This window comes from Pelophylax lessonae (genome assembly GCF_965119305.1).
Source record: "Pelophylax lessonae genome assembly, chromosome: 12".
NCBI classification, from domain to species: domain Eukaryota; kingdom Metazoa; phylum Chordata; class Amphibia; order Anura; family Ranidae; genus Pelophylax; species Pelophylax lessonae.
The window spans coordinates 191,669,617-191,694,615 of record NC_138779.1 but is presented as its reverse complement, the minus strand read 5'-3'; the positions used below and the strand labels follow the sequence as shown (position 1 = coordinate 191,694,615).

General features: G+C 43.3%; 1 protein-coding gene across 1 annotated transcript in view; it reads left to right on the top strand.

Annotated features, from left to right (window-relative positions):
* MEGF8 (multiple EGF like domains 8) overlaps positions 1 to 24,999 on the top strand; it is a 113,601-nt gene that overhangs the window by 18,209 nt on the left and 70,393 nt on the right. Inside the window, exons 4-14 of the mRNA XM_082273582.1 lie at positions 1,275 to 1,484; positions 6,168 to 6,348; positions 9,287 to 9,375; positions 11,001 to 11,214; positions 13,072 to 13,252; positions 15,938 to 16,086; positions 21,407 to 21,526; positions 21,641 to 21,801; positions 22,003 to 22,110; positions 24,185 to 24,332; positions 24,423 to 24,586. Coding sequence (XP_082129708.1) covers positions 1,275 to 1,484; positions 6,168 to 6,348; positions 9,287 to 9,375; positions 11,001 to 11,214; positions 13,072 to 13,252; positions 15,938 to 16,086; positions 21,407 to 21,526; positions 21,641 to 21,801; positions 22,003 to 22,110; positions 24,185 to 24,332; positions 24,423 to 24,586 — 1,725 coding nt within the window. The remainder of the gene's footprint in view (positions 1 to 1,274; positions 1,485 to 6,167; positions 6,349 to 9,286; positions 9,376 to 11,000; positions 11,215 to 13,071; positions 13,253 to 15,937; positions 16,087 to 21,406; positions 21,527 to 21,640; positions 21,802 to 22,002; positions 22,111 to 24,184; positions 24,333 to 24,422; positions 24,587 to 24,999) is intronic.

Genomic DNA, 24,999 nt, shown 5'->3' with positions numbered 1-24,999 from the left:
TGGGGCACTATTCTTTCCACTGACACCAATGGGGCACTATTCCTTCCACTGACACCAGTGGGGCACTATTCCTTCCACTGACACCAATGGGGCACTATTCCTTCCACTGACACCAGTGGGGCGCTATTCCTTCCACTGACACCAGTGGGGCACTATTCTTTCCACTGACACCAATGGGGCACTATTCCTCCCACTGACAGCAGAGGGGCACTATTCCTTCCACTGACACCAATGGGGCACTATTTCTTCCACTGACACCAGTGGGGCACTATTCCTTCCACTGACACCAGTGGGGCACTATGCCTTCCACTGACACCAATGGGGCACTATTCCTTCCACTGACACCAATGGGGCACTATTCCTTTTACTGACACCAATGGGGCACTATTCCTTCCACTGTCACCAGTGGGGCACTATTCCTTCCACTGACACCAATGGGGCACTATTTCTTCCACTGACACCAGTGGGGCACTATTCCTTCCACTGACACCAATGGGGCACTATTCCTTCCACTGACACCAATGGGGCACTATTCCTTCCACTGACACCAATGGGGCACTATTCCTTCCACTGACACCAGTGGGGCACTATTCCTTCCACTGACACCAGTGGGGCACTATTCCTTCCACTGACACCAGTGGGGCACTATTCCTTCCACTGACACCAGTGGGGCACTATTCCTTCCACTGACACCAGTGGGGCACTATTCCTTCCACTGACACCAGTGGGGCACTATTCCTTCCACTGACACCAATGGGGCACTATTCCTTCCACTGACACCAGTGGGGCACTATTCCTTCCACTGACACCAACGATGGAACACAATTCCTTCCACTGACAACAAAAATGGGGCACTATTCCTCCCACTGACACCAACTATTTCTCCCTCTATTACCAAAGATCTAACAGTGTTTACCCCAACTGGGCACAGTCCGGCCCCCTTTAAGTCTAAAGGACAATAAACTTGCCGCTTTCTTTAGAAAGTTTGGAGTCCCCTGCTTTATAGCATTGTGCTGAAAGTAGAAATGTAGGCAAACTGTTATATTCTCTTTTAAAATGCATACATGTAAACTGTCTTACCTGCCAATAAATTGTAATTCTGTTCAGCCAGTTCTCTAATTCAGACATAAAATGAATGGGCTGCCGTAACACATGTCAATACGTGATTTAAAGCAACGCATATTGAATTGTCCCTTATAGTCATGCTATCTGTACTTGTTTCTGAGGGATATTGTCTAATTAGTCCTACATCTCTTCTATAAATGTTTTGGCAGATGCTTCTTCATCTATTCAGCGACGCAAATTACAACTTGCTGGGTTTTAACGCCACATACAGCTTCTCCTTGTGCCCGCAAGGTTGCTCTGGACATGGAACCTGCCAGGAAAACAGCCAATGCTTGTGTGACTCAGGATGGGGAGGAGAAGGTTGTCAGGTGCCGGACTGCAGCACCTACTGTCACCACCATCATGGGACTTGTAACCAGGTATCTATAAGTAAATGTCATCAGCTTGTCTAGGAGTAATGGCATAAGCTTTACAAAATGCTGCAGTAAAGGCTTTGCCAAAAATGTCATTTGTTACCAACTTTGCTCCCTGAAGGACATAGTTTGAGGAGAATGGATAATGTATTTGTATATATTTTATGTATTACAGTGAATCCGGAAAGTATTCACAGTGCTTCACTTTTTGCACATTTTGTTATGTTACAGCCTTATTCCTAAATTGATTAAATTCATTAGTTTCCTCGAAATTCTACAAACAATACCCTATAATGTTATATATAAATAAAGTGCAGCGCTAAAACAATATAAGATTGCTGGATCTCCCAATCAGGTATTGACACATGGAAGCAAGCCAGACAATACAAACATAGTGTAATACCGCTTACATCAAAATTTATTAAAAAAAAAGGGGGATCATATACATTTACAAACATCCAAGTAAACAGCACAAAGGATGGGAATGATGGTAGAAGGCAAATATCGTGGTCTGACGCGTTTCGTCACATATGACTTAGTCATAGGATGTTGCCCTTATTCCTAAATGGATTAAATTCATTAGTTTCCTCGAAATTCTACAAACAATACCCCATAATGTTATATATAAATAAAGTGCAGTGCTAAAACAATATATATGAAGTTCAGTGAAAAACTTATATAAATTGAGTGAAAAAAATGAGTCCCAAGTGAATGGAGCTGAGCCATAAAAATGAAACATCCAAAATGATAAAGGTGATCAAAGATGCAGAAAGGTCCCCACACCACCGAAATAAAAGTTGAATGCACTTACCAGAGGTTATGGACCCCAAATACTATACAGCAAATGGGTCATTAAAGCTGGATATTAACCATGGGTCTCCCCAGCGATTGCTGTATCCCTAGATGTCGAGACAGGTAAACGTGAAATCTTGGCTGAAGATTGCTGCATCTCCCAATCAGGTATTGATGCATGGAAGCAAGCCAGATAATACAAACATAGTGTAATACCGCTTACATCAACATTTATTAAAAAAAGGGGGATCATATACACTTACAAACATTAAACAGCACAAAGGATAGGAATGATGGTAGAAGGCAAATATCGTGGTATGACGCGTTTCGTCACATATGACTTAAGGGCCATACACACTATAAGATTTTCTGAAGACTTTTTCCTTTAGACTTACCAAAACCATATAATATGAGGTCAAACCTAAACACTTTCAATTTGTATGCAATCTGGCAGGCCCTTGCACTACATAGAAAAGGTAAATCTGAAGGAAATCTAACCACAAAAGTTGGATAGTGTGTATCCAGCTTTAGTCATAGGATTTTGCCCTTATTCCTAAATGGATTACATTCATTATTTTCCTTAAAACTCTACAAACAATACCCCATAATGACAACGTGGAAGAAGTTTGTTTGAAATCTTTGCAAATTTATTAAAAAATAAAAAAGTCTCATGTACATAAGTATTCACAGCCTTTGGCGTGACACTCAAAATTGAGCTCAGGTGCATCCTGTTTCCACATCCTTGAGATGTTTCTACAACTTGATTGGAGTCCACCTGTGTCAAATTCAGTGGATTGGACATGATTTGGAAAGGCACACACCTTTCTATATAAGGTCTCGAAGTTACCAGTGCATGTCAGAGCACAAACCAAGCCATGAAGTCCAAGGAATTGTCTGTAGACCTCCGAGACATGATTGTATGGAGGCACAGATCTGGGGAAGAGTACAGAAAAATGTCTGCAGCATTGAAGGTCCTAATGAGCACAGTGGCCTCCATCATCGGAAGAAGTTTGGAAACACCAGGACTCTTCCTAGAGCGGGCCACCCGGCCAAACTGAGCGGTCGGGGGAAAAGGTTCGCTGGATCCAGATGAGGCTCAGGTAAGTATTAGGGGGCTGAGGAGGACAGGCATAGAATGCATTGAGATAAAAAAACCTTCTGCCTCTAGAAAAACTTTAAATGAACGACACTACGAAACAGCTTGTAAAACGCAGTGCAATTGCCTAAATCGGATTACATGGGTGCAACAAAAAAACGGGTCCTGCACCATTTTGGCGTGGATGCAAGGCAATTTGAGCCACACAGAATCAATGGTTTAAATTGATTGATTAAACCGTACAGAAATTGCATGTGATTTGCAAAAAAATGCGGTGTGATTCTTGCGTGAATCACATGCGATGTGCCGCATCACGGCAGTGTGCTTGCTACTATTTGGTCTTTCCTCATGAGAGGTGACTGATACAAGGCTCATTTAATCAGTTTTCTGGTCAGTGCAATATTCATTGGGATTGGGAAGCAGTGCACACGCGGTGCGGTGAAGGCACTTTTCATCAACTGAGTTATTTCGATCAATTATTTGGGATGGATTGATGAACTTTGCTTAGGACTCACTGTTTGTAAAAACACGTGTGGTTATTTAGATATCATTAACCACTTAAGCCCCGGAAGATTTTACCCCCTTCCTGACCAGGGTTTTTTTTTGCGATTTTTTTTACTGCGTGGTTTTAACGGACAATTGCGCGGTCGTGCGACGCTGTACCTAAACAAATTTGATGTCCTTTTTTCCCCACAAACAGAGATTTCTTTTGGTGGTATTTGATCACCTGTGCGATTTTTACTTTTTGCGCTATAAACAAAAAAAGAGCGTAAATTTTGCAAAAATAACAATATTTTTCACATTTTTTTATATGAAATTCCCCCCCCAAAAAATGTAAAAATCAAAAAATTTTAACATTTTTGGCCAATTTGTTTTCTGCTACATATGTTTGGTAAAAAAAATTGCAGAAAGCGTATTTTGATTGGTTTGCGCAAAAGTTATTGCGTTTACTAACTAAGGGAAAGATTTCTGTCATTTTTGGTGTTTTTTTTTTTTAACGCATAATGGCGGCGATCTGCAATTTTTTATGCGGTACTGCGACATTGCGGTGGACAGATCGGACCCTTGACTGACATTTTTGACACTTTTGGGGGTACCAGTGACATTTCTACAGTAATCAGTGCTATATATATGCACTGTTACTGTAAAAATGACACTGGCAGGGAAGTGGTTAACTTTATTGGGGAGGGAGGGGTTAAGTGTGTCCCTAGGGGGTCCCTAGTGCTTCTAACTGTGATTGGCTGTGGCTACTAGTGTAGGAACAGTGATCAACGGTCCTACATATGGCACTTTTCCACTGCAAGTACCGGCTAGTACCGGCTCGGCTCTACTCGGCCCTGCTTGGCCCGGTTTGCTTTTCCACTGCGGTACCGCATGGTATAGTGTCGGAACGGTTCGGTACGGTACGGTATAGGTTTGCTTTTCCACTAAAGTAGTACTAAAGTTAAGTGGGTGGGATAACAACGGGGTGGGTGTGATTCTCTGACCAATCAGTGGCTAGTAGTGACTGCATGCAAAGGATTGTGGGATATGGTACCAGTTTGGTACCTGTTGGAACCACAATCGAGTAGGTACTGTTTTTTCAGAGCCGTACCGTACTGTACCGTTCGGTTCCATGCAGTGGAAAAGCAAACCTATACCGTACCGTACCGAACCGTTCCGACCCTATACCATGCGGTACCGCAGTGGAAAAGCACAAAAGCGTGCCGAACCGGTACGGTTCCATGCAGTGGAAAAGCGCCAATAGTAGAACCGTATGATCACTGTTTCTACACAGGGGAGAATGACAGGCGGCTTGTTTACATCAGCCGCCTGACTTTTTCCCTCTGTACCGACGATCGGCGAGTGACCGGCGGACATCAGGTCCGCCGGTCACACGCACTGACTTCCCTGTGAAGGAGCCGCGGCGGGCGGGCGCGCACTCGCCCGCTATTGGCTCACAAGGAAGTGACAGGCAAGTGACGTAGATACCTCACTCTGCCTGGCCGGGGCTGACCGCCGCAGTGAATAGTCGTGCGGCGGTCGGCAACCAGTTAAGGAGCGCCGCTAAACATTTTGATTCATTTTTATTAATTTTAATGTTCTATTGTTTATGTTATGTGATTATAGTGGCAGCACCAATTACTTTTGTCATTTGGGGATCCTGTGCTCCCTTAGAGCCGGTTCACACTACTCCGACTCAAAGTCGCCCCATGAAGGAGTGACTTTTTAGCGCCGACTTTCGCGCGACTTCGAAGAGATTTTGAAGAGACTTAAATGATAGGCGACTTTGTCTGTGGGGAATGCCTGGGTAATCTTTTTCTTCTTCCTGGAAAGTCTGATCACAGTCACTTGAAAATAGATAAGGATCCGACTTAGAGGCAACTCCCATTGAAGTCTATGGGCACAAGCCGGATAGAGGTCACCTTGAAGTAGTACAGGAAACTTTTCTGAAGTCGGAGCGACTTCAGTAGTGCATATTAAGACGGCTCTCATTCATTTACATTGAATTTGTAATGACAAGCGACTTGGGGCGACCTGAGGGCACACAAGTCGCATGCCAAGTCGGAGTAGTGTGAACTGGCTCCTAGTGCTGGGGTCAGGGGACTTGTTACCTCGAATCCTTATGTGTATACATTGTAAATTACATGCAACAATTTGATGATGTCAGGGGCTGAATGATCAATGAAGTAGCACCGGTTCTCTTTTTAAATTCTTTACAATTATGCAATTTCTACATTCTGGGTCATTCTGCTATCATCTATTTTCTATGTCTTGGTTGTCTTTGTTACTGTTTTAACTTGCAGCTGTGTCTTTTTTAGGAGACTCAGCGCTGTATCTGTTTTCCCGGGTATATGGGGGAGCGATGTGACCTTTCCCTCACTGATAACCAGGGATCTGGAACTTGGTACAATGTGAGCAGTCAGGATCCTGCCTTCAGCCCTCGCACTGCTGCCGCTGGAGCCTTTCTGCCTCCAACCAATTCTCTTTACATATTTGGAGGTAAGTTTGAATGTGTCAGGAGAATCCAGTTGCCAATTTTATTGGACATGAGGATCAAACTGTTGAGTGTAAAATGTATGGACATAGTATCTATCTGATATGATGCCAGAATGTCTGTATCAAGGCTGGAGGTGATCTAAAAAGATGACAGACCGCATATAGTAGAGGTGCCCCATGCTCTGCAGGGGTCTTTAAACTATGGCCCTCCAGTTGTTCAGGAACTACAATTCCCATCATGCCTGGTCATGTCTGTGAATGTCATAGTTTTGCAATGCCTCATGGGATGTGTAGTTCCGCAACAGCTGGAGGGCCTTAGTTTGAGGATCCCTGCTCTATAGAAACCCCCCCCCCCCCCCCCCTATAGCATATGGCCAAAAAAAGCTGGCATTGAAGTAGATGACTTATATGAAGCTACAGCACATGAAGGACATTGTTTTTTTTTTTTAGACTTTAAAAATTAAAATATCTTTTTTTTTAACCACTTAAGCCCCAGAGGATTTGGCTGCTCAAAGACCAGGGCCTATTTTGCGATTCGGCACTGCGTGATTTTAACGGACAATTGCGCGGTCGTGCAAAGCTGTACCTGAATGAAATTGACGTCATTTTTTCCCCACAAACAGAACTTTCTTTTGGTGGTATTTGATCACCTGTGCGATTTTTACTTTTTGCGCTATAAACAAAAAAAGAGCGACAATTTTGAAAAAATAATATTTTTCACATTTTTTTTTATATGAAATTCCCCCAAAAAAATGTAAAAATCAAATTTTTTTTAACATTTTAGGCCAATTTGTTTTCTGCTACATATTTTTGGTAAAAAAAAATCGCAATAAGCGTATTTTGATTGGTTTGCGCAAAAGTTATTGGGTCTACTAACTACGGGAAAGATTTATGTAATTGTTATTTTTTTTTTTTTTACTAGTAATGGCGGCGATCTGCGATTTTTTAATTTTTTTTTTTGCAGGACTGCGGCATTACGGCAGACAGATCAGACCCTTGACTGACATTTTTGACACTTTTGGGGTTACCAGTGACATTACTACAGTAATCAGTGCTATACATATGTAGCTACAATGGAGGGGGGCAAAGTGGGACTTTAACGGTGCAAAATGATGGAGAAAAATCTGAATTCTCAAAAATTGTACATTTTATTACACATAGAAGGTGAGGACAAGACAGTACATCAATATAAAATGATAAAATCAAGAAAATGCACTCGAAAATATCAACTCTACATGTTTTGCCATCTTCATAATAGCTTCTTCAGGAGTTTTCATAGACATTTCTCGAGAGTGAACATTTCTAGGTAACAAAAGGAAAGAACATAAAAGACATAGCATGTGTATATACATAGGGCTTATCTCAATGGTCCTAAAGTTGAGTGCCCAATTGATTTACATATTAGAAAGACAATGATACCAATAAAAGTACCTTGAGATGACCTGAACCCTTTCTTATGCCAAAGGTGGAGGCAATAAAGGTGACGCCACCCAAGCGAGCACAGAGGGGGAGGGGAACCGAGACATCCAACCTCTTAAAGTTGACCCATAGAGAGGGTGACAGCCAAGCTAGGAATGATGGGTAGAAATAATGAGACCAGAGCATGGAAATACACTTCAACCCAAGATTGCTATATCTCCAGTTGTATAGGACTAAATATCAGGTTGAAAAATTGCTAAAATATAAAATATGTAGAGTTGATATTTTCGAGTGCATTTTCTTGATTTTATCATTTTATATTGATGTACTGTCTTGTCCTCACCTTCTATGTGTAATAAAATGTACAATTTTTGAGAATTCAGATTTTTCTCCATCATTTTGCACCGTTAAAGTCCCACTTTGCCCCCCTCCATTGTAGCTACTTTAAACAAAGGGATGTGGTGCTTTCTACTTCATCTCTAGCAATATTTCTTTAAAAAGTGCTATACATATGCACTATTACTGTAAAAATGAAACTGGCAGGGAAGGGGTTAACTTTATTTGAGATCAAGGGGTTAAGTGTGTCCCTAGGGGCGTGATTCTAACTGTAAAGGGATGTGGCTTTTTATGTAACCACAGAGACATACGATCCTACATAGCAGGATCGTATGATCTCTGCTGTTACACCAGGGAGAATGACAGACAGCTGTGTTTACATCAGCCGCCTGCCTTTCTCCCTCTCCAGTGGGAGATCGCGAGTGACCGGCGGACATCGGAGCCGCCAGTCACTCGCGCGGGGAAGGCAGGGAACGAGCGGGGGCGGGAGCGCGCCTCCGGCGGCGCGTGCTCGTCCCCTAGAGGCTCGTGGGCGAGCGACGTAGCCCTACATCGTTTTTCCCAGGATGGGCTGACTGCCACAATAAATAGTCATTCGGCGGTCGGCAAGCGGTTAATGGATGACATTGTTGGCCTCATTACCAACCTCCAACCTGAAGGACCAAGGTAACCTATTTTATTATTTCCATAAGTCAAAACCCTTCCCAGCATTGATGGCCGTACTGGTTGAAATGCTGCAACCAGTACAGCCCTCAAGCCCTCAGAATTATTGCTAGCCCATGGCAGGGATACCTTGGTCACAACTAGATTGCCATCACTTTCACATAGTAATACAAATCTGTATTCTGCCTGATCAAGCAACAGTATCAAGCACAAGGTGATTTATTAATGGATCCTGCAAATGATCACATTGCTGTGATTGCTGACCTCCTTTGGAGAATGCTAGCTGCCTTGCTGACTTTGATCTAAATACTTGGTAACTCACTGACCTGGAACAAGCAGGCAGCAAGTGAAGTTCGAACTCCTGATCTGCTTACTTGTTCTGGGTTACTGACTTTTTTGTGAGCTTTGGATTGATATAATTTTTGAAAGGTGAGTTCACCAGTGGCAGCCAACATATTTTCTCAGTGTGAGTTTCATACCGGCAGCAAGCTGTATCTTAAGTATTGTAAAATGTTTTTCACAGGTTTGGATCTGAATTCTGCTCTTCAAGATATGGCCATTTATAACTTTACATCAAACACCTGGGAGAGAAGAACGTACCATCCTAGCCCGGTATGTTTTACATATAATCACTGTGAAAAAATCAGTTTGTTCTCTTTCAAGTAGAAATGACTGGTATACAGGTGCATCTCATAAAATTAGAATATCATCAAAAAGTTAATTTATTTCAGTAATACAATTCAAAAAGTGAAACTCATATATTTTATATAGATGTGTTACACACAGAGTGATATGTTTTAAACATTTCTTTCTTTTAATTTTGATGATTATGGCTTACAGTTAGTGAAAACCCAAAATTCAGTATCTCAGAAAATCTGAATATTACATAAGCCCAATAAAAAAAGGGATTTTTAATACAGAAATGTTGACTTACTGAAAAGTATGTCCATGTACAGTATAGTATACGCTTAAAGCGGAGTTCCACCCATTTTTAATAGGTTGGAATACATAGATCTTTGTAATCCCCTTTAAAACGGCTTTTACCAATGGAAACTTTTTTTTTTTTTGCTAGTAAATACCTTAATTTCGGCTTTATTCCTCCTCTCCTCACTTCCTGGTCCGATCGGCGACGACGTCATTCGGCGATCCGCAGTGTCTGCTGGGATGTATTCTATTCCAGAAATCTTAGTAGCTGTATCTGTACTGAGCCGTGCCTGCCCCGCCTCCGCCCCGCCTCCTCTCATTCAGTTGCATTGTATGAATGTATTAAGGCCGTTCTCTGCCCCGCCTCCACCCCGCCTCCTCTCATTGAGTTGTATTGAGAGGAGGCGGGGCGGAGGCTGGGCAGAGAACAGCCTTAATACATTCATACAATGCAATTCATTGAGAGGAGGCGGGGCGGAGGCGGGGCAGGCACGGCTCAGTACAGATACAGCTACTGAGATTTCTGGAATAGAATACATCCCAGCAGACACTGCGGATCGCCGAATGACGTCATCGCCGATCGGACCAGGAAGTGAGGAGAGGAGGAATAAATCCGAAATTAAGGTATTTACTAGCAAAAAAAAAAAAAAAAAGTTTCCATTGGTAAAAGCCATTTTAAAGGGGATTACAAAGATCTAAAGTTCCAAAAATGGGTGGAACTCCACTTTAATACTTGGTCGGGGCTCCTTTGGCGTGAATTACTGCATCAATGCAGCGTGGCATGGAGGTCATCAGCCTGTGGCACTGCTAAGGTTTTATGGAAGCCCAGGTTTCTTTAATAGTGTCCTTCAGCTCATCTGCATTGTTGGGTGGGGAGTCTCTCATCTTCCTCTTGACAATATACCACAGATTCTCTATGGGGTTTAGGTCAGGCGATTTTGCTGGCCAATCAAGCACAGTGGCTGCCTGTGCCATTCCTTCAGAGCTCTGTGCCGTGAACGGCGGCTCCTGTGCGCATGCGCGGGACTGACATTCCCACTTCTCGTGCCAATCAGATGGCCGGAGGACACAAAACTGGAAGGAAGATGGGTTAACATGTCGGCCGTGTAAGTGTTGTGGGGTGGGGTGGGGGGCTTTGTTTTAATGTGTTTCAAACGATGCATACTAGCTCATTATACCTTTGCCTTTTAGGTTTTTTTTTTTTTTTTGGGAGATTTACAACCTCTTTAAGTAGCTTTATACTAGTAGTAGTAGTAGTTTTAAAGTGGCACTAAAACTTGTGTCACTGATTTATGCATTGATGTCTCCCTCAGTCTGCTCGACATTCCCATGTGGTAGTGGAATGGAATGGTACACTGATTCTGTTTGGTGGGGAGTTACCTGGAGGAAAGCTGACCGATGACACTTGGGTGTTTCTGCCTTTGGAAGAGCGTTGGATGAACCTGACCCGCTACAGCGACATAAAGCCCCCTCCTCTAGCTAACCACGCTGCGGCAACCGTGGACAACTGGTTGTATGTGTTCGGAGGTAAGAATCTGCAATTCTGAGCTCTTCGTGCATTTCTGGGCTGACACTTTAATTTAAATATATCCCCTAATAGCCACATAGGATATAAATACACTTTGTAAATGTCCTGGGAAAAACTTTTTATTAACTTGTAAAAGTAGCAGTGTCATCACAGAGAGCAGATCTGTTGGAGGGACCCAGCAGGTCTACCTACTACAGGCTGCCTGCAGAAAATTACAGGAGGGGGCAGAGACAAGAACAGTTGCCCAGCACAAGAAGAGAGCGGCAGTGACTGCACAGAGACAAGTTACTACACTAATTCTCATATGTCAAAAAATTCCCCTATTGAGTTTGTTTTAACCTTTGATCTCCATGATGTGTTGGACATGTCCTTGGGAGTAAAAAAAAGGTTAAAGGTGAATTCCGGGAATTCAGCCACCTTCTAAAATCTGCTAGCTTACTAAGGGTTAAAGTGGAGTTCCGGCCACTAAATTTTTTTTTCAATAAAAATACCCCCGGGACAGTCAGGGCTAGTACATTCCACAATGGCTAGCCTCTGATCTGTCCCGGGTCGCACTTATCTTTTAGAAGAAATACTTACTTTGAAAATTTCTTCTCCAGCGCTGCCATCTCGGATGTGGGCAGCTGAAGCCAGCGCGTCCTCTTCTGCGTCCTCTTCCGTGTCCTCTTCTCCCAGAATGCGCCTGCACCGGCCCCGCTCGTCACTTCCGGAGCAGGCGCGTCATCCCTCCACAGCTTCTGGGCATGCCCAGAAGCTGTTTAGCAGGGAATGAGGCGCCGCACCGGAAGTGACGAGTGGGGCCGGTGCAGGCACATTCTGGGAGAATTCAGCTCCCAGGAATCAATGCAAAGAGGAAGTGACGGCGCGGGCAGAGGGAGGAAGTGGAAGAAAGGTGAGTATATTTTTCTTCAATAACAAGGTAAGTAAACAAAAAAAAAAATCGTAACTATCCATTTCTTTTGCAGGTGACCAAAAGCAAGCGGATGGCCCAAAATCGATTATGTCGATTTTGTGGCCGGAACTCCACTTTAAGTTCAAAGAGGTGCATGCCACCTTGTGAACTTACCTCTTTAATTCAAAGCTGACTGAGTGCGAGGGTACGGCTATCGCTATACTGCTGGCGCTCTGACAGGAGAGACACTGTCTTCACCTACTGCAGCAGCACTGCCTGTCCCTCCCCTCTGCTGCCCATTCACAGAAGGCTTTGTATTTTGTGAATGAGGTTCACATAATACAAAATACTCTGTGATTGGACAGGAGGGAGGGGGAGTGGCTGAATAAGACTTTGCAGGTGCAGGAGCTGAGACCAGAAGGTCAGGTGTCAAAGTGGCAGAAGTATAGTGATAGCTATGCTCCTGGCACTCAGTAAAAATAAGAATTGTAATTTAGAGAGAGAAGTATGTGGGGTGGCATGCACTTCATTGGACTTAAACCCTAGTAATCCAAAACAGTTTAGAAAGTGTCTGAATTCCTGGAGTTTAGCTTTCAATTAATTTAGTAGGTGACCATATTTTTTAAAGGATTCGTTTACTTTTACCATTACCACCCTCCCCTGGTCCCGGTGGTACTGACCTCCGTGGTTTCTGAGCTCTCACCACCCCCGTAGCCGGTCTAGCGGTGCACTTCTATCACGTTTTCTGTCAGCACTTCTGGGACAGACTAGATCGATTCTGATTGGTGAGCGCTGTCACTGCGTTAGTTCACCTTTATATTTGTTGTGTAAAGGTACACTAACACTTTAAATATTTTTATAGTAACTTTTATCTTAAATGTTTAGTGTATATCCTAACATTTTTACACTTTGAGGTTACACTTACATTCCTGTTATGTATTTCTGCCCTCTTTCCTCTGTACAGGCCGCACAACTCGAGATGTATTTTCTTCAGAGATGTACCGTTTCAATCTCCATTCCTGGGATTGGGAACAGGTCCATCCAGCTGGAGGGAAGCCACCCGCTGCTGCTGGTCATTCCATGGTGTTCCATTCTACTTCCAGAACTTTGGTGGTTTATGGGGGTCACCGACCATCCACTGCAAGGTAAGTAGAACACTTTCCTTCCCAAAGCTTCGTAAGATCTTTTCTTTAGCCACAAAGGAATCTCTTTAGAGCCGGTTCACACTGGGGCGACTTGTCAGGCGACTTGGTCGCCTGACAAGTCGCCGTGGGTCGCCTGCCATAGATTAGCACAGGACCCGTTCTAATAGGAGCGACACAAGTTGCTCCGACTTAGAAAAAGGGTCCTGTACTACTTTGGGGCGACTTGGAGCGACCTGCTTCTTTGACTTCAATGATATGAAGTCCGTGCATGTCGCTCCGAGGTCGCGGTGCGCGCTGTGCACCGTGACTTTACAGGTCGTCCCGGCAAGTCGGGTCGCCTGTATGTGAACCGGCTCTAAATGTGCTCCTGGAGCCTCTGGAAAAACAAAACTTTAAAAAATACAGATTTTCAGAGAGTTGGCATTTATGTAGGCAAGTGCCTGTGCCCTCCTGGGACACTGCTATGGCCTAATAGTTGGTTGAGAGGAGCCTGGGGCTATCACATGGAGGGTCCAGGGGGATGTGGGTTGGTTTCTCCAAGGTTTTTAGTCTTCATAGGACTCCTGTGGAGCTATACCATAACTACCTCAGCAATTAAAATTTAGACCTTATGGTGCCTCCTGTGCAACATGTTTGTTTTACTAACAGTTTAGGGAGAAAAGGTTTGCTTTATTAAAGTCCTTTTTTTTTCTGACAAATGCTACAGCAGCCTTTCTCAACCTTTTCAACACAGAGGAACCCTTGAAATAAATTTTTGGTCTCGGGGAACCCTGCTAAAAACTAAAAACACATGACACATTAGTGTGACAGTCAGTGGGAAGAATGTTCCTTACTCTTCTCATCATTGGGAAGAATTACCCCCCTACAGATAGCTAAAAGGAACAACGGTGTCATTGGGAACTTATCTGAGAGGCAGAAATTGCCCATTGCTCAAGGAACCCCTAGCAACCTCAGGAGGAACCCTAGTTGAGTAGCCCTGTGCTACAGTATCTACTTTCTACTAATTTAACCACTTCTGGACCGGAAGGATTTTCCACCTTAATGACCAGGCCATATTTTGCAATTCGGCACTGTGTTACTTTAATGGACAATTACGCCGCCGTGCGACGCTGTACCCCAATTAAATTGATGTCCTTTTTTTCCCATAAACAGAGCTTTCTTTTGGTGGTATTTGATCACCTGTGCGATTTTTATTTTTTGCGCTATAAACAAAAAAAAGAGCGACAATTCTGAAAAAAAATCTATATTTTTCGCATTCTGCTATATAACATTCCCAAAAAAAAATGTAAAAATCAAATTTTTTAACATTTTAGGCCAATTTGTTTTCTGCTACATATTTTTGGTAAAAAAAATTGCAATAAGCGTTTTTTGATTGGTTTGCGCAAAAGTTATCGCATCTGCTAACTTGGGGAAAGATGTCATTTTTATTGTTTTTTTTTTACTAGTAATGGCGGTGATCTGCTGGGGTTGGAGGAATTTCCTCAAATCAACATATACCCCACAGTATATGTATTACTTTCATTTCATTATGGTTTTACACCCACACATTGTAACCCTGTACATATTTTTAAAATTGTATATTATTAGATCCTGTTCTTGATCTATTTTATTTGTATTACCCAATAAATTATTTAATTTTACCTTTCGTGGAAATGTGATTGCCGTTAAAGTCCCACCCCCAGGGGGAACACTCTTTCTATTTGTTACAGTTCTCAGGGTTTTGGCAACCCATTTCCAGTTTTTCTCATAACTGGGGACACAGCATTGTTTTTGCGGGACTGCGACATTGCGGCGGACAGCTCGGACCCTTGACTAACATTTTTTACACTTTTGGGGGAACTAGTGACATTACTGCAGTAATCAGTGCTAAAAATATGCACTGTTACTGTAATAATGACACTGGCAGGGAAGGGGTTAACACAGTAAGTAATCAGGGGGTTAAATGTGTTCCTAGGGGATTGTTTCTAACTATGGGGGCAGGGCTTGTGAAATGATCACAGAGATCTGTGATCCTACTTAGAAGGATCACATGGGCTCTATGATCATTCCAGAGAGAAGAAAGGTCAGCTTTGTTTACAACAGCTGCCCGTTTTTCTCTCTCAGCGGGGAACGCTTGCGGGTGTCGGGCGGCAATCGGAGCCGCCTGCCCCGTCTATCGGAGTCCCCGCTGACGAGTGGGGGTGGGAGCGCAGGAGCAGCTGCCTGCCGCAGTATAACTGCGGCGGAGCGGTCATTAAGCGGTTAAAGACCTCTTCAAAGGAGCTGACAGTCTCATCTTCCTGTTTGACACATAGACACTCAGGTATTAGGGACATGTATTAGGAAGCAAGGTAACCATACAGAATGTTCTCACTGCTGACACTAGACCATCTAGATCAGTGGTCCTCAACCCTGGTCCTCGGGGCCCACTAACAGGCCAGGTTTGCAAGATAACTAAATTACATCACAGGTGATCTCATTTGCTGCTCAGTGATGGCAGTATTCCAGTCTGCTTCTCCCCAAGGTAATACTTAAAATCTGGCCTGTTAGTGGGCCCCGAGGACCGGAGTTGAGGACCACTGATCTAGATGAGTCATATGTCCCTTCAAATAATCAGCATTCTCAGCTCTCATTGCTTGTCTTGCCAAGCTCCATTTAGTCTCAATCAAATGGGTCATTTTGCTATCTTTCTCTCCATTCTTCCAGGTTCAGCATACGTGTAAATACTACAGATTTGTTCCATGTAGATTTAAATTATTGGACTACACTGAAGCCACGAGACGGTAACCGTGGCGGGCCCCGTGAGAGAGCATTCCACAGTGCCACTGTTATCGGGAACTATATGGTAATTTATGGTGAGTTCTATGATGTGCATCTTTCACTGGTATCCCCACTTTGTCACTATACCTTGTAGGGTCGCTCCTTTTTTTATTATATTTACTATTTCCAGTCAGGCTTATACTAAAGTGGAACTGAGCTAGGAAAATGAAGGGGAACCTAAACCTACGATTGAAACATGCTGGCTGGTAGATGTATATTGCAGAGGAGACTTACAGTGGGTACGGAAAGTATTCAGACCCCCTTAAATTTTTCACTCTTTGTTATATTGCAGCCATTTGCTAAAATCATTTAAGTTCATTCTTCTTCCTCATGAATGTACACATAGCACCCCATACTGACAGAAAAACACAGAATTGTTGACATTGTTGCAGATTTATTAAAAAAGAAAAACTGAAATATCACATGGTCCTAAGTATTCAGACCCTTTGCTGTGATACTCATATATTTAACTCAGGTGCTTTCCATTTTGATCATCCTTGAGATGGTTCTACGCCTTCATTTGAGTCCAGCTGTGTTTGATTATACTGATTGGACTTGATTAGGAAAGCCACACACCTGTCTATATAAGACCATCCAGATCACAATGCATGTCAGAGCAAATGAGAATCATGAGGTCAAAGGAACTGCCTGAAGAGCTCAGAGACAGAATTGTGGCAAGGCACAGATCTGGCCAAGGTTAAAAAAAAGATTTCTGCTGCACTTAAGGTTCCTAAGAGCACAGTGGCCTCCATAATCCTCAAATGGAAGACGTTTGGGACGACCAGAACCCTTCCTAGAGCTGGCCGTCCGGCCAAACTGAGCTATCGGGGGAGAAGAGCCTTGGTGAGAGAGGTAAAGAAGAACCCAAGGATCACTGTGGCTGAGCTCCAGAGATGCAGTCAGGAGATGGGAGAAAGTTGTAGAAAGTCAACCATCACTGCAGCCCTCCACCAGTCGGGGCTTTATGGCAGAGTGGCCCGACGGAAGCCTCTCCTCAGTGTAAGACACATGAAAGCCCGCATGGAGTTTGCTAAAAAACACCTGAAGGACTCCAAGATGGTGAGAAATAAGATTCTCTGGTCTGATGAGACCAAAATAGAACTTTTTGGCCTTAATTCTAAGCGATATGTGTGGAGAAAACCAGGCACTGCTCATCACCTGTCCAATACAGTCCCAACAGTGAAGCATGGTGGTGGCAGCATCATGCTGTGGGGGTGTTTTTCAGCTGCAGGGACAGGACGACTGGTTGCAATCGAGGGAAAGATGAATGCGGCCAAGTACAGGGATATCCTGGACAAAAACCTTCTCCAGAGTGCTCTGGACCTCAGACTGGGCCGAAGGTTTACCTTCCAACAAGACAATGACCCTAAGCACACAGCTAAAATAACGAAGGAGTGGCTTCACAACAACTCCGTGACTGTTCTTGAATGGCCCAGCCAGAGCCCTGACTTAAACCCAATTGAGCATCTCTGGAGAGACCTAAAAATGGCTGTCCACCAACGTTTACCATCCAACCTGACAGAACTGGAGAGGATCTGCAAGGAGGAATGGCAGAGGATCCCCAAATCCAGGTGTGAAAGACTTGTTGCATCTTTCCCAAAAAGACTCCTGGCTGTATTAGATCAAAAGAAGGCTGCTACTAAATACTGAGCAAAGGGTCTGAATACTTAGGACCATGTGATATTTCAGTTTTTCTTTTTTAATAAATCTGCAACAATGTCAACAATTCTGTGTTTTTCTGTCAGTATGGGGTGCTATGTGTACATTCATGAGGAAGAAGAATGAACCTAAATGATTTTAGCAAATGGCTGCAATATAACAAAGAGTGAAAAATTTAAGGGGGTCTGAATACTTTCCGTACCCACTGTATATCAGTCTCTTCTGCAGAGAAATACTCCTTACCTGCCTGCTAGCAGTGTTCCTTTTAAATGAAAACTGAACTGTGCATGCGCAGCTCAGTGCACACACTCGGCATGCCTTGGGTGCTGGGTCAAGTAACTCACATGCACAGTGAGAGTTTCCTTATCCAGGGCTGGCCAGTCAAGGTGCCCAAGAATGCAAAACTCAGTAGAAAACCAGATGAAGGTGTCAGCGTTGGCAAGGAAGCTTGCAGACCTCACTGGAGTTGTTTGAAAAGAGTAAGTAAGGGCTAAAAAACCTTATCAGGTTATTTTTTATTGCCTGTGTCCCACTGGGGAGATTTCCCTTCTTGTTCTGTCCTGGGCATGCAACTGCAAATAAAAGGAAATCTTAATCTAAAGTAAGCAAAATTCCCAGCTTAGAGAGCTGTTATAGGTATATGTGTGCCATTTGGAGGGTTTTCCTTGCTTTGGTGACAAATCAAAATTTTTGTTTTCCTATCACTTTCTGTCCAGGACGAATAGAGAGGTTAATGTTCTCAGTGGGGACACAAACATCAATAAACCTAACAGGGGTTCTAACTCTTCCCCACTCTATCCCAAACTAAAAAATGCCTTTTAAATGGTCCTAAAGTCTCAAGGATTTTTACCTTCATGCATTCAAAACTTACCTAAGCCCCTTCTCCTCTTGATTCAGTGATGTCCACGAGAGCCTCAGCCCTTCGGGGACTCTCTCTCCTGATTGTCAATCACAGCCAGTGAGCCAATCAGGAAAGGGAGGGGGTGGGGCTGAGAAAGCTGCTTGTTCTGTCGGCACTCAGCAGGAGGGAGGGACTAGGAGCGCCAGTGGGGGACCCGAGAAAAGGAAGATCTGGGGCCTGGGCTGCTTTGTGCAAAATCACTGCACAGAGCAGGTAAGTATAACATGTTTGAAAAAACAAAACAAAAAAAAAACAAGACTTTAATATCACTTTAAGTATAACTAAATTGCAAAACCTTTTCTTTTCTTGTTTTGGATGGTATAGAGAGGGATTAGGACACCCATCGGGTTTTTATTGCTGTCTGTGTCCCTGTTAGAGCTTATTCATACTTGCTCAAAATATTGACGCTTATCAAATGCGCCTATGGCCCCTTTCAAACTTATGCGACGCAATTTTACTGCGATTTTGCAACGTGATTTTGCCGCGATTTTGAAGCGATTTTGAGCAATGGCTCAGGGCTATATACCTCAAGACGCATTAAAATCGTGCTAAAGTAGTGCAGGAACTACTTTGAAGTCGGTGCTACTTCAAAACGCACTGATATGAATGGGGCTCATTGAAAATAATGGAAAACGACTTGTCATGTAATTTTGCGGTCCAAAATCGCGGGACAAGTTGCACTAGTGTGAAAGGGGCCTATAGCGTTAATGCACATTAATAGGTGCGGTTGATAAGCATTTAATGAGCATTAAAAATACTCCCCCAAATGCCCTATGCGTGTTTGCAGCCTGGTTGACAAGTGTTTTTGGCTTGTTAAAATCGCACCACAAGCACCAACAATACCTGGTTGTTAGGGAGTGGTCAGGAGAGCGGCTGTCGCGTCCTTAACCGATGAGTCATTAGCTGTCATTGGGCTTTCCCACTGACAGCTGAATGTAAAAAAAAAAAAAATTGCTGTCAATGAAAAAAATCTGTAAAAAAATGGTGTGGGTTCCCACCAAAATCCATACCAGACCCTTATCCGAGCATGCAGTCCGCTAGGTCAGGAGAAGAGGGGACGAGCGAGCACAACCCCTCCGAACCATACAAGGCCACATGCTCTTAACATGTTTTAAGTGTAGATGTAAGATCTGAGGTCTTTTTGACCCCAGATCTCACATTAAGGAGGACCTGTCCTACTTATTTCTATTACAGGGGATGTTAACATTCCTTGTAATAGGAATAAAAGTGATCAAAAAACATTTTTTTTAAAGGAACACTGTAAAAAAATAAAAAGTAAAATAAATAAAAAAATAAATAAATTTAAAGTGCTCTGTCCCTCCGAGCTCACTCGCAGAAGCGAACGCATACGCAAGTTTCACCCACATATGTAAACAGTGTTCAAACCACACATGTGAGGTATTGCCGCGATTGTTAGAGCAAGAGCAATAATTTTAGCCCTAGACCTCCTCTGTAACTCTAAACTGGTAACCTGTAGAAAATTTTAAAACGTCGTCTATGGAGATTTTTAAGTACCAATGTTTGTCGTCATTCCACGAGCGTGCACAATTTTGAAGCATGACATGTTCGGCATCTATTCACTCGGCGTAACATTATCTTTCACATTATAGAAAAAATTTGGCTAACTTTGCTGTTTTCTTATTTTTTCATTCAAGTGTATTTTTTCCAAAAAATTGCGTTTGTAAGACCACTACGCAAATACGGTGCGACAAAGTATTGCAACAATCTCCATTTTATTCTCTGGGATCTCTGTTAAAAAAAAAAAAAAAAAGATAATGTTTGGGGGTTCTAAGTAATTTTCTAGCAAAAAATAATGATTTTAACTTGTAAACAACAACTGTCAGAAATAGGCCCGGTCCTTAGGTGGTTAATGCGAGTGTGAACTTAACATCAGTCCTATTTGTTTATTGTTTATCGTTTGACAGTGAAAGTAAGAGTCGGTTCACATTAGCGTCACATCAGCCTGACAAGTCGCGCTCCCTTGCGTTCCATTGACCGCTACAGGACCCGTTCTAATAGGAGCAACACAAGTCGCTCCGACTTAGAAAAAGGGTCCTGTACTTCTTCGGGGCGACCTCGGAGCGACTTGCATAGACTTCCATTATGTGAAGTCCCTGCAAGTCGCTCCGAAGTCGTGGTGCATGGTAATGCACAAGTCGCCCCCGAAGTAGTAAGGAGTCATGTCGCCTCAGTGTGAACCGGCTCTTAAGGAAAATACTACATTTTGGCTTGGGGCCAGAACAAGAATAGAGAGGAAATCTTTCAATGGGGAACATTAGTTTCTGGGGACAACCAGGGTTTTCTTTACTTTGGAGTGATTTCTTCTGACTTCCTCTTGGCTATGGGACAGGAAGTGAAGGGAAATCCCCCCCCCCCCCTCCCAATGGGCCACGGATGGTAGAAAATGGCAAGGTTATATCCCTCCCTTACTCTATCCAAAAAGAAAAAGTTTTGTCTTTAATTCTACTTTAAATACACTTTAATGATACTCTGCACAGTATGTCTTGTAGGGAACATTAATCTGCAATACATTTCTGTGCTTATAGATATGAGAACCCACTGGCACTGACTGCTCCACTGACAAACAGTAGGCAATCAGTATGGCACCTAATCATGGGATCATCCTGTGAGCTGCAATATAATGATAATATTGGAATTTTTAAAAAAAAAGCCTTGCCATTCCCAGCTGCCAATGCTTTTTTTTTATATGCACTGGGTCTTCTAGTACTCACTATGGCTGTAGCTGTTTATTGTCATTGTATAGATTACTGACTTTGCATTCTTGGTAAATACAGGAGGAAATCTACACATTCACTACCAGGAGGAGAAGTGTTATGATGAGGAAATATTCTTTTACCATCTTGGCTGTCACCAGTGGGTGCCCAGTGATATTCTAAGACCACCACCTCATCAGGGTAAGATGGAAGCAAATGTTGTGAGTTTCTGGATCTTGAAAATCTGAGCCAAGGCTGTGAGAGTGAACGATCATTTCAAAATTTAAGTTAATAATATTCTGTTTTAAAATGCAGGCCATCAAAGTTTGGGCAGTGGGCGGTACTCTCACGTCGCAGCTCTGATGAAAGGCGGAGTACTTCTGGTGGCTGGAGGATACAGCGGCACTCCCCGTGGTGATCTGCTTGCCTACAAAGTGCCTGTTCCGGGGTCTGTGTACCAGCCGCCAGTGCAGGATGTGAGTATGAAATGGGACATTATGATAATACTGCGTGTGTATTATATATATATATATATATATATATATATATATATATATATTTTTTTATATTTTATATATATATTTATATTTTATATATATATTTTATATTTTATATATATATATATATATAAATATATATATATATATATAAACAATTTTTTTTTTTTTGATTTACAGTATCACCTAGACTACTGCTCCATGTACACGGATGAGACCATTTGTTCCAAGGATCCAGAATGCACCTGGTGTCAGACGAGCTGCCAGACCCCTCAACCTAACAAAATTGTATGATGCCATTTTTTTTTCTCCATTATGGTCTTTCACCTGTTATGTTATTATTTGGTCACCTGATGCCATGTTGTGAATTTTAGCGGTGGCATAATATATATATGAGGCAAGTTGTATGATCTCCTGGAATTTGTTGTTTGGACCAAGGGATTGCATTCAATACATATTTATCAGATTGAATAAAAATGAAGCAGTTGGGTAGCTCAGAAATTTTTAATCTATTATTTGCAAGTTTAAATAGTGTGGAGTATTGAATTAATTTTTTTAATTTGATGCTGCTATTTGTATGCTTTCATCAAAACTTAAAGAGGAACTGCAGTCTGGTCACATAATTTGTAATAAAAACATATTTGCTATCCTGCAGCTTCCCTCCAACCACTTTACATATGATTTTATATATACTGGGTTTCTGTACGTACCAAATATGCTGCAGAAATCGTCCTCCACTAAGTCTGGCTGCAGCCTTTTTACCTGTGGGCAGCTGAAGCTGCTGACTGTTCACTCCCTGGATTTACACTGACACACAGAGGCACACAGACAGGCACATGCACACACACATACACATATACACACACATATACACATACACACACACACACACATATACACACACACACATACACACACACACACATACACACACACATATACACACACACACACACACACACATACACACACACACACACACACACACACACAGATGGAAGCTGGCAGTGGGGTACAGGGAGTATGAAGATGACAGGAGGTGGGATGGTAGGAAGCTGGCAGTGGGGTATAGGGGGGATTAAGATGACAGGGGATGTGGTGGTAGGAAGCTGGCAGTGGGCTATAGGGGGTATTAAGATGACAGGGGGTGGGGTGTTAGGAAGCTGGCAGTGGGGTACAGGGAGGATAAAAATGATGGGGTGTGGTGTTGGGAAGCTGGCAGTGGGGTATAGGGGGGATGAAGATGACAGGGGATGTGGTGGTAGGAAGCTGGCAGTGGGGTACAAGGGGAATGAAGATGACGGGGTGGGGTGCTAGGAAGCTGGCAGTGGGGTACAGGGGGGATGAAGATAGCAGGGGGTGGGATGGTAGGAAGCTGGCAGTGGGGTACATAGGGGATGAAGATGACGGGGTGTGGTGGCAGGAAGCTGGCAGTGGAAAATAGGGGGGATAAAGATGACAAAGGGTTGGGTGTTAGGAAGCTGGTAGTGGGGTACAGGGGGGATGATGACTGGGGGTGTGGTGGTAGGAAGCTGGCAGTAGGGTACAGGGGGTATGAAAATGACAGGGGGTGTGGTGGTAGGAAGCTGGCAATAGGGTACAGGGGGTATGAAGATGACAGGGGGTGTGGTGGTAGGAAGCTGGCAGAGGGGTTAATGGGGGGGTGATGATGACAGTGGGAGGGTGGAAGCAAGCTGGCAGTGGAGTACAGGGGGGATGAAGATGACAGGGGGTATGTTGGTAGGAAGCTGGCAGTGGGGTACAGGTGGGATGCGCCCTGAAAAGACTACTAGTGTCAGTGTCACACAACGAGATACAACACACAACGAGAGCTGCTGCCTACTTTGCCTAGCGGGAGCGCCGGCCCTGCTCAAACAACTGCTTGTCTGCACATTTCTTCTCATGGATCTCTGCAGTCTCCTGTTAATCTCCACTCTCATCCAGCTCCCTCCAGCTTTGCAGCTCCCATTGGCTCTCCTATGACTCACCCCTCCTCCCTTACTGGTAAACTCTCACTAGAGTGAGAGAGAGAGAGTTGTGCATGATGTCATTAGCCTAGGCTAATTACCAGACAAGAAAGAGGAAGTGGGCTGTATAAGGTATTTACTGGCAGAAAAAAAACTGTTTTGCTATCCAAAGTTAAACATGGGCAGAGGATTTAATAGATAGAAAGATGAAAAATGACTGGAGGTCTGCTTTAAGTGATAATCAATTGAACATTTCAGTTGCATAAATCGATTGAGGCCAGTGTGGAATAAAGGAATCCGAGACCGGATCTAGGATCACATCTTGATACAAGTGTAGTGGTTGTATGAACCTGTTGTAACTGTCTTTGCCCTGATCGGTGTCTGTTTTTTGGCAGTGCCCAGACAAGAGCTGCCTAGGCCTGGCGAGACTCCTCTCTGATTGTCAGTCCTGTCTGGCGTTCAGCTCCAACCATACCACCTTCTCTCATGTCCCACGCTCGTTTGGCTGGTGTGTCCAGAATGAAACCTGTATGCCGGTTTCAGGTACTGTCTTTTCTTGTGTGTGGTTTTCTGTCTTCAGTTTTCTGCTGTCTTTTATGAATTTTTATAACTTTTTTTCTACTTTTTCATCAGAACGTTCAAACTGTCATGTAGGTCAGATTTCAGGCACATATGGTTGGTGGGGCACCCATAACACCTTCATTACTTCTCTGGATGATTGCCGGGTCAATAACTTCTTGCCTGGACTTCACCTAATCACCTATCAGCAGCCGCGCAACGAGTCTCAGCCTGACCGGGTAACAACAATAATCTCGTAGCTCTGTGATGTGTGGTCATTTGTGAAAAAATTTGAAACCTGCATTTAAAATTGTGGAACTGCAGATCTGCGAAAATCTAATTTAGATTTTGACTTGCTCTGTGGCTTTTAGCTCTAGGTTAGTCTACAAATTGCAGAATATAAAGTTCAGTTCCATAATAAAGAATAAGAGTCCTAATTACCTTGTTTCCAATCTACTGCCTATGAGGGAGATTTAGGAAAGCTGGAGCACTCCGAATTTGGTGCAGCTGTGCATGGTAGCTAATCAGCTTCTAACTTCAATTTATTTAATTAAAAAGATCTCGTTCCTTTAAAATATGTTAAACTGAATAGTGCTTGTGCGGTGTAATTTCTCCCTTTGTATTTTGTGAAAAATCTGGTTGATCCTGCCTG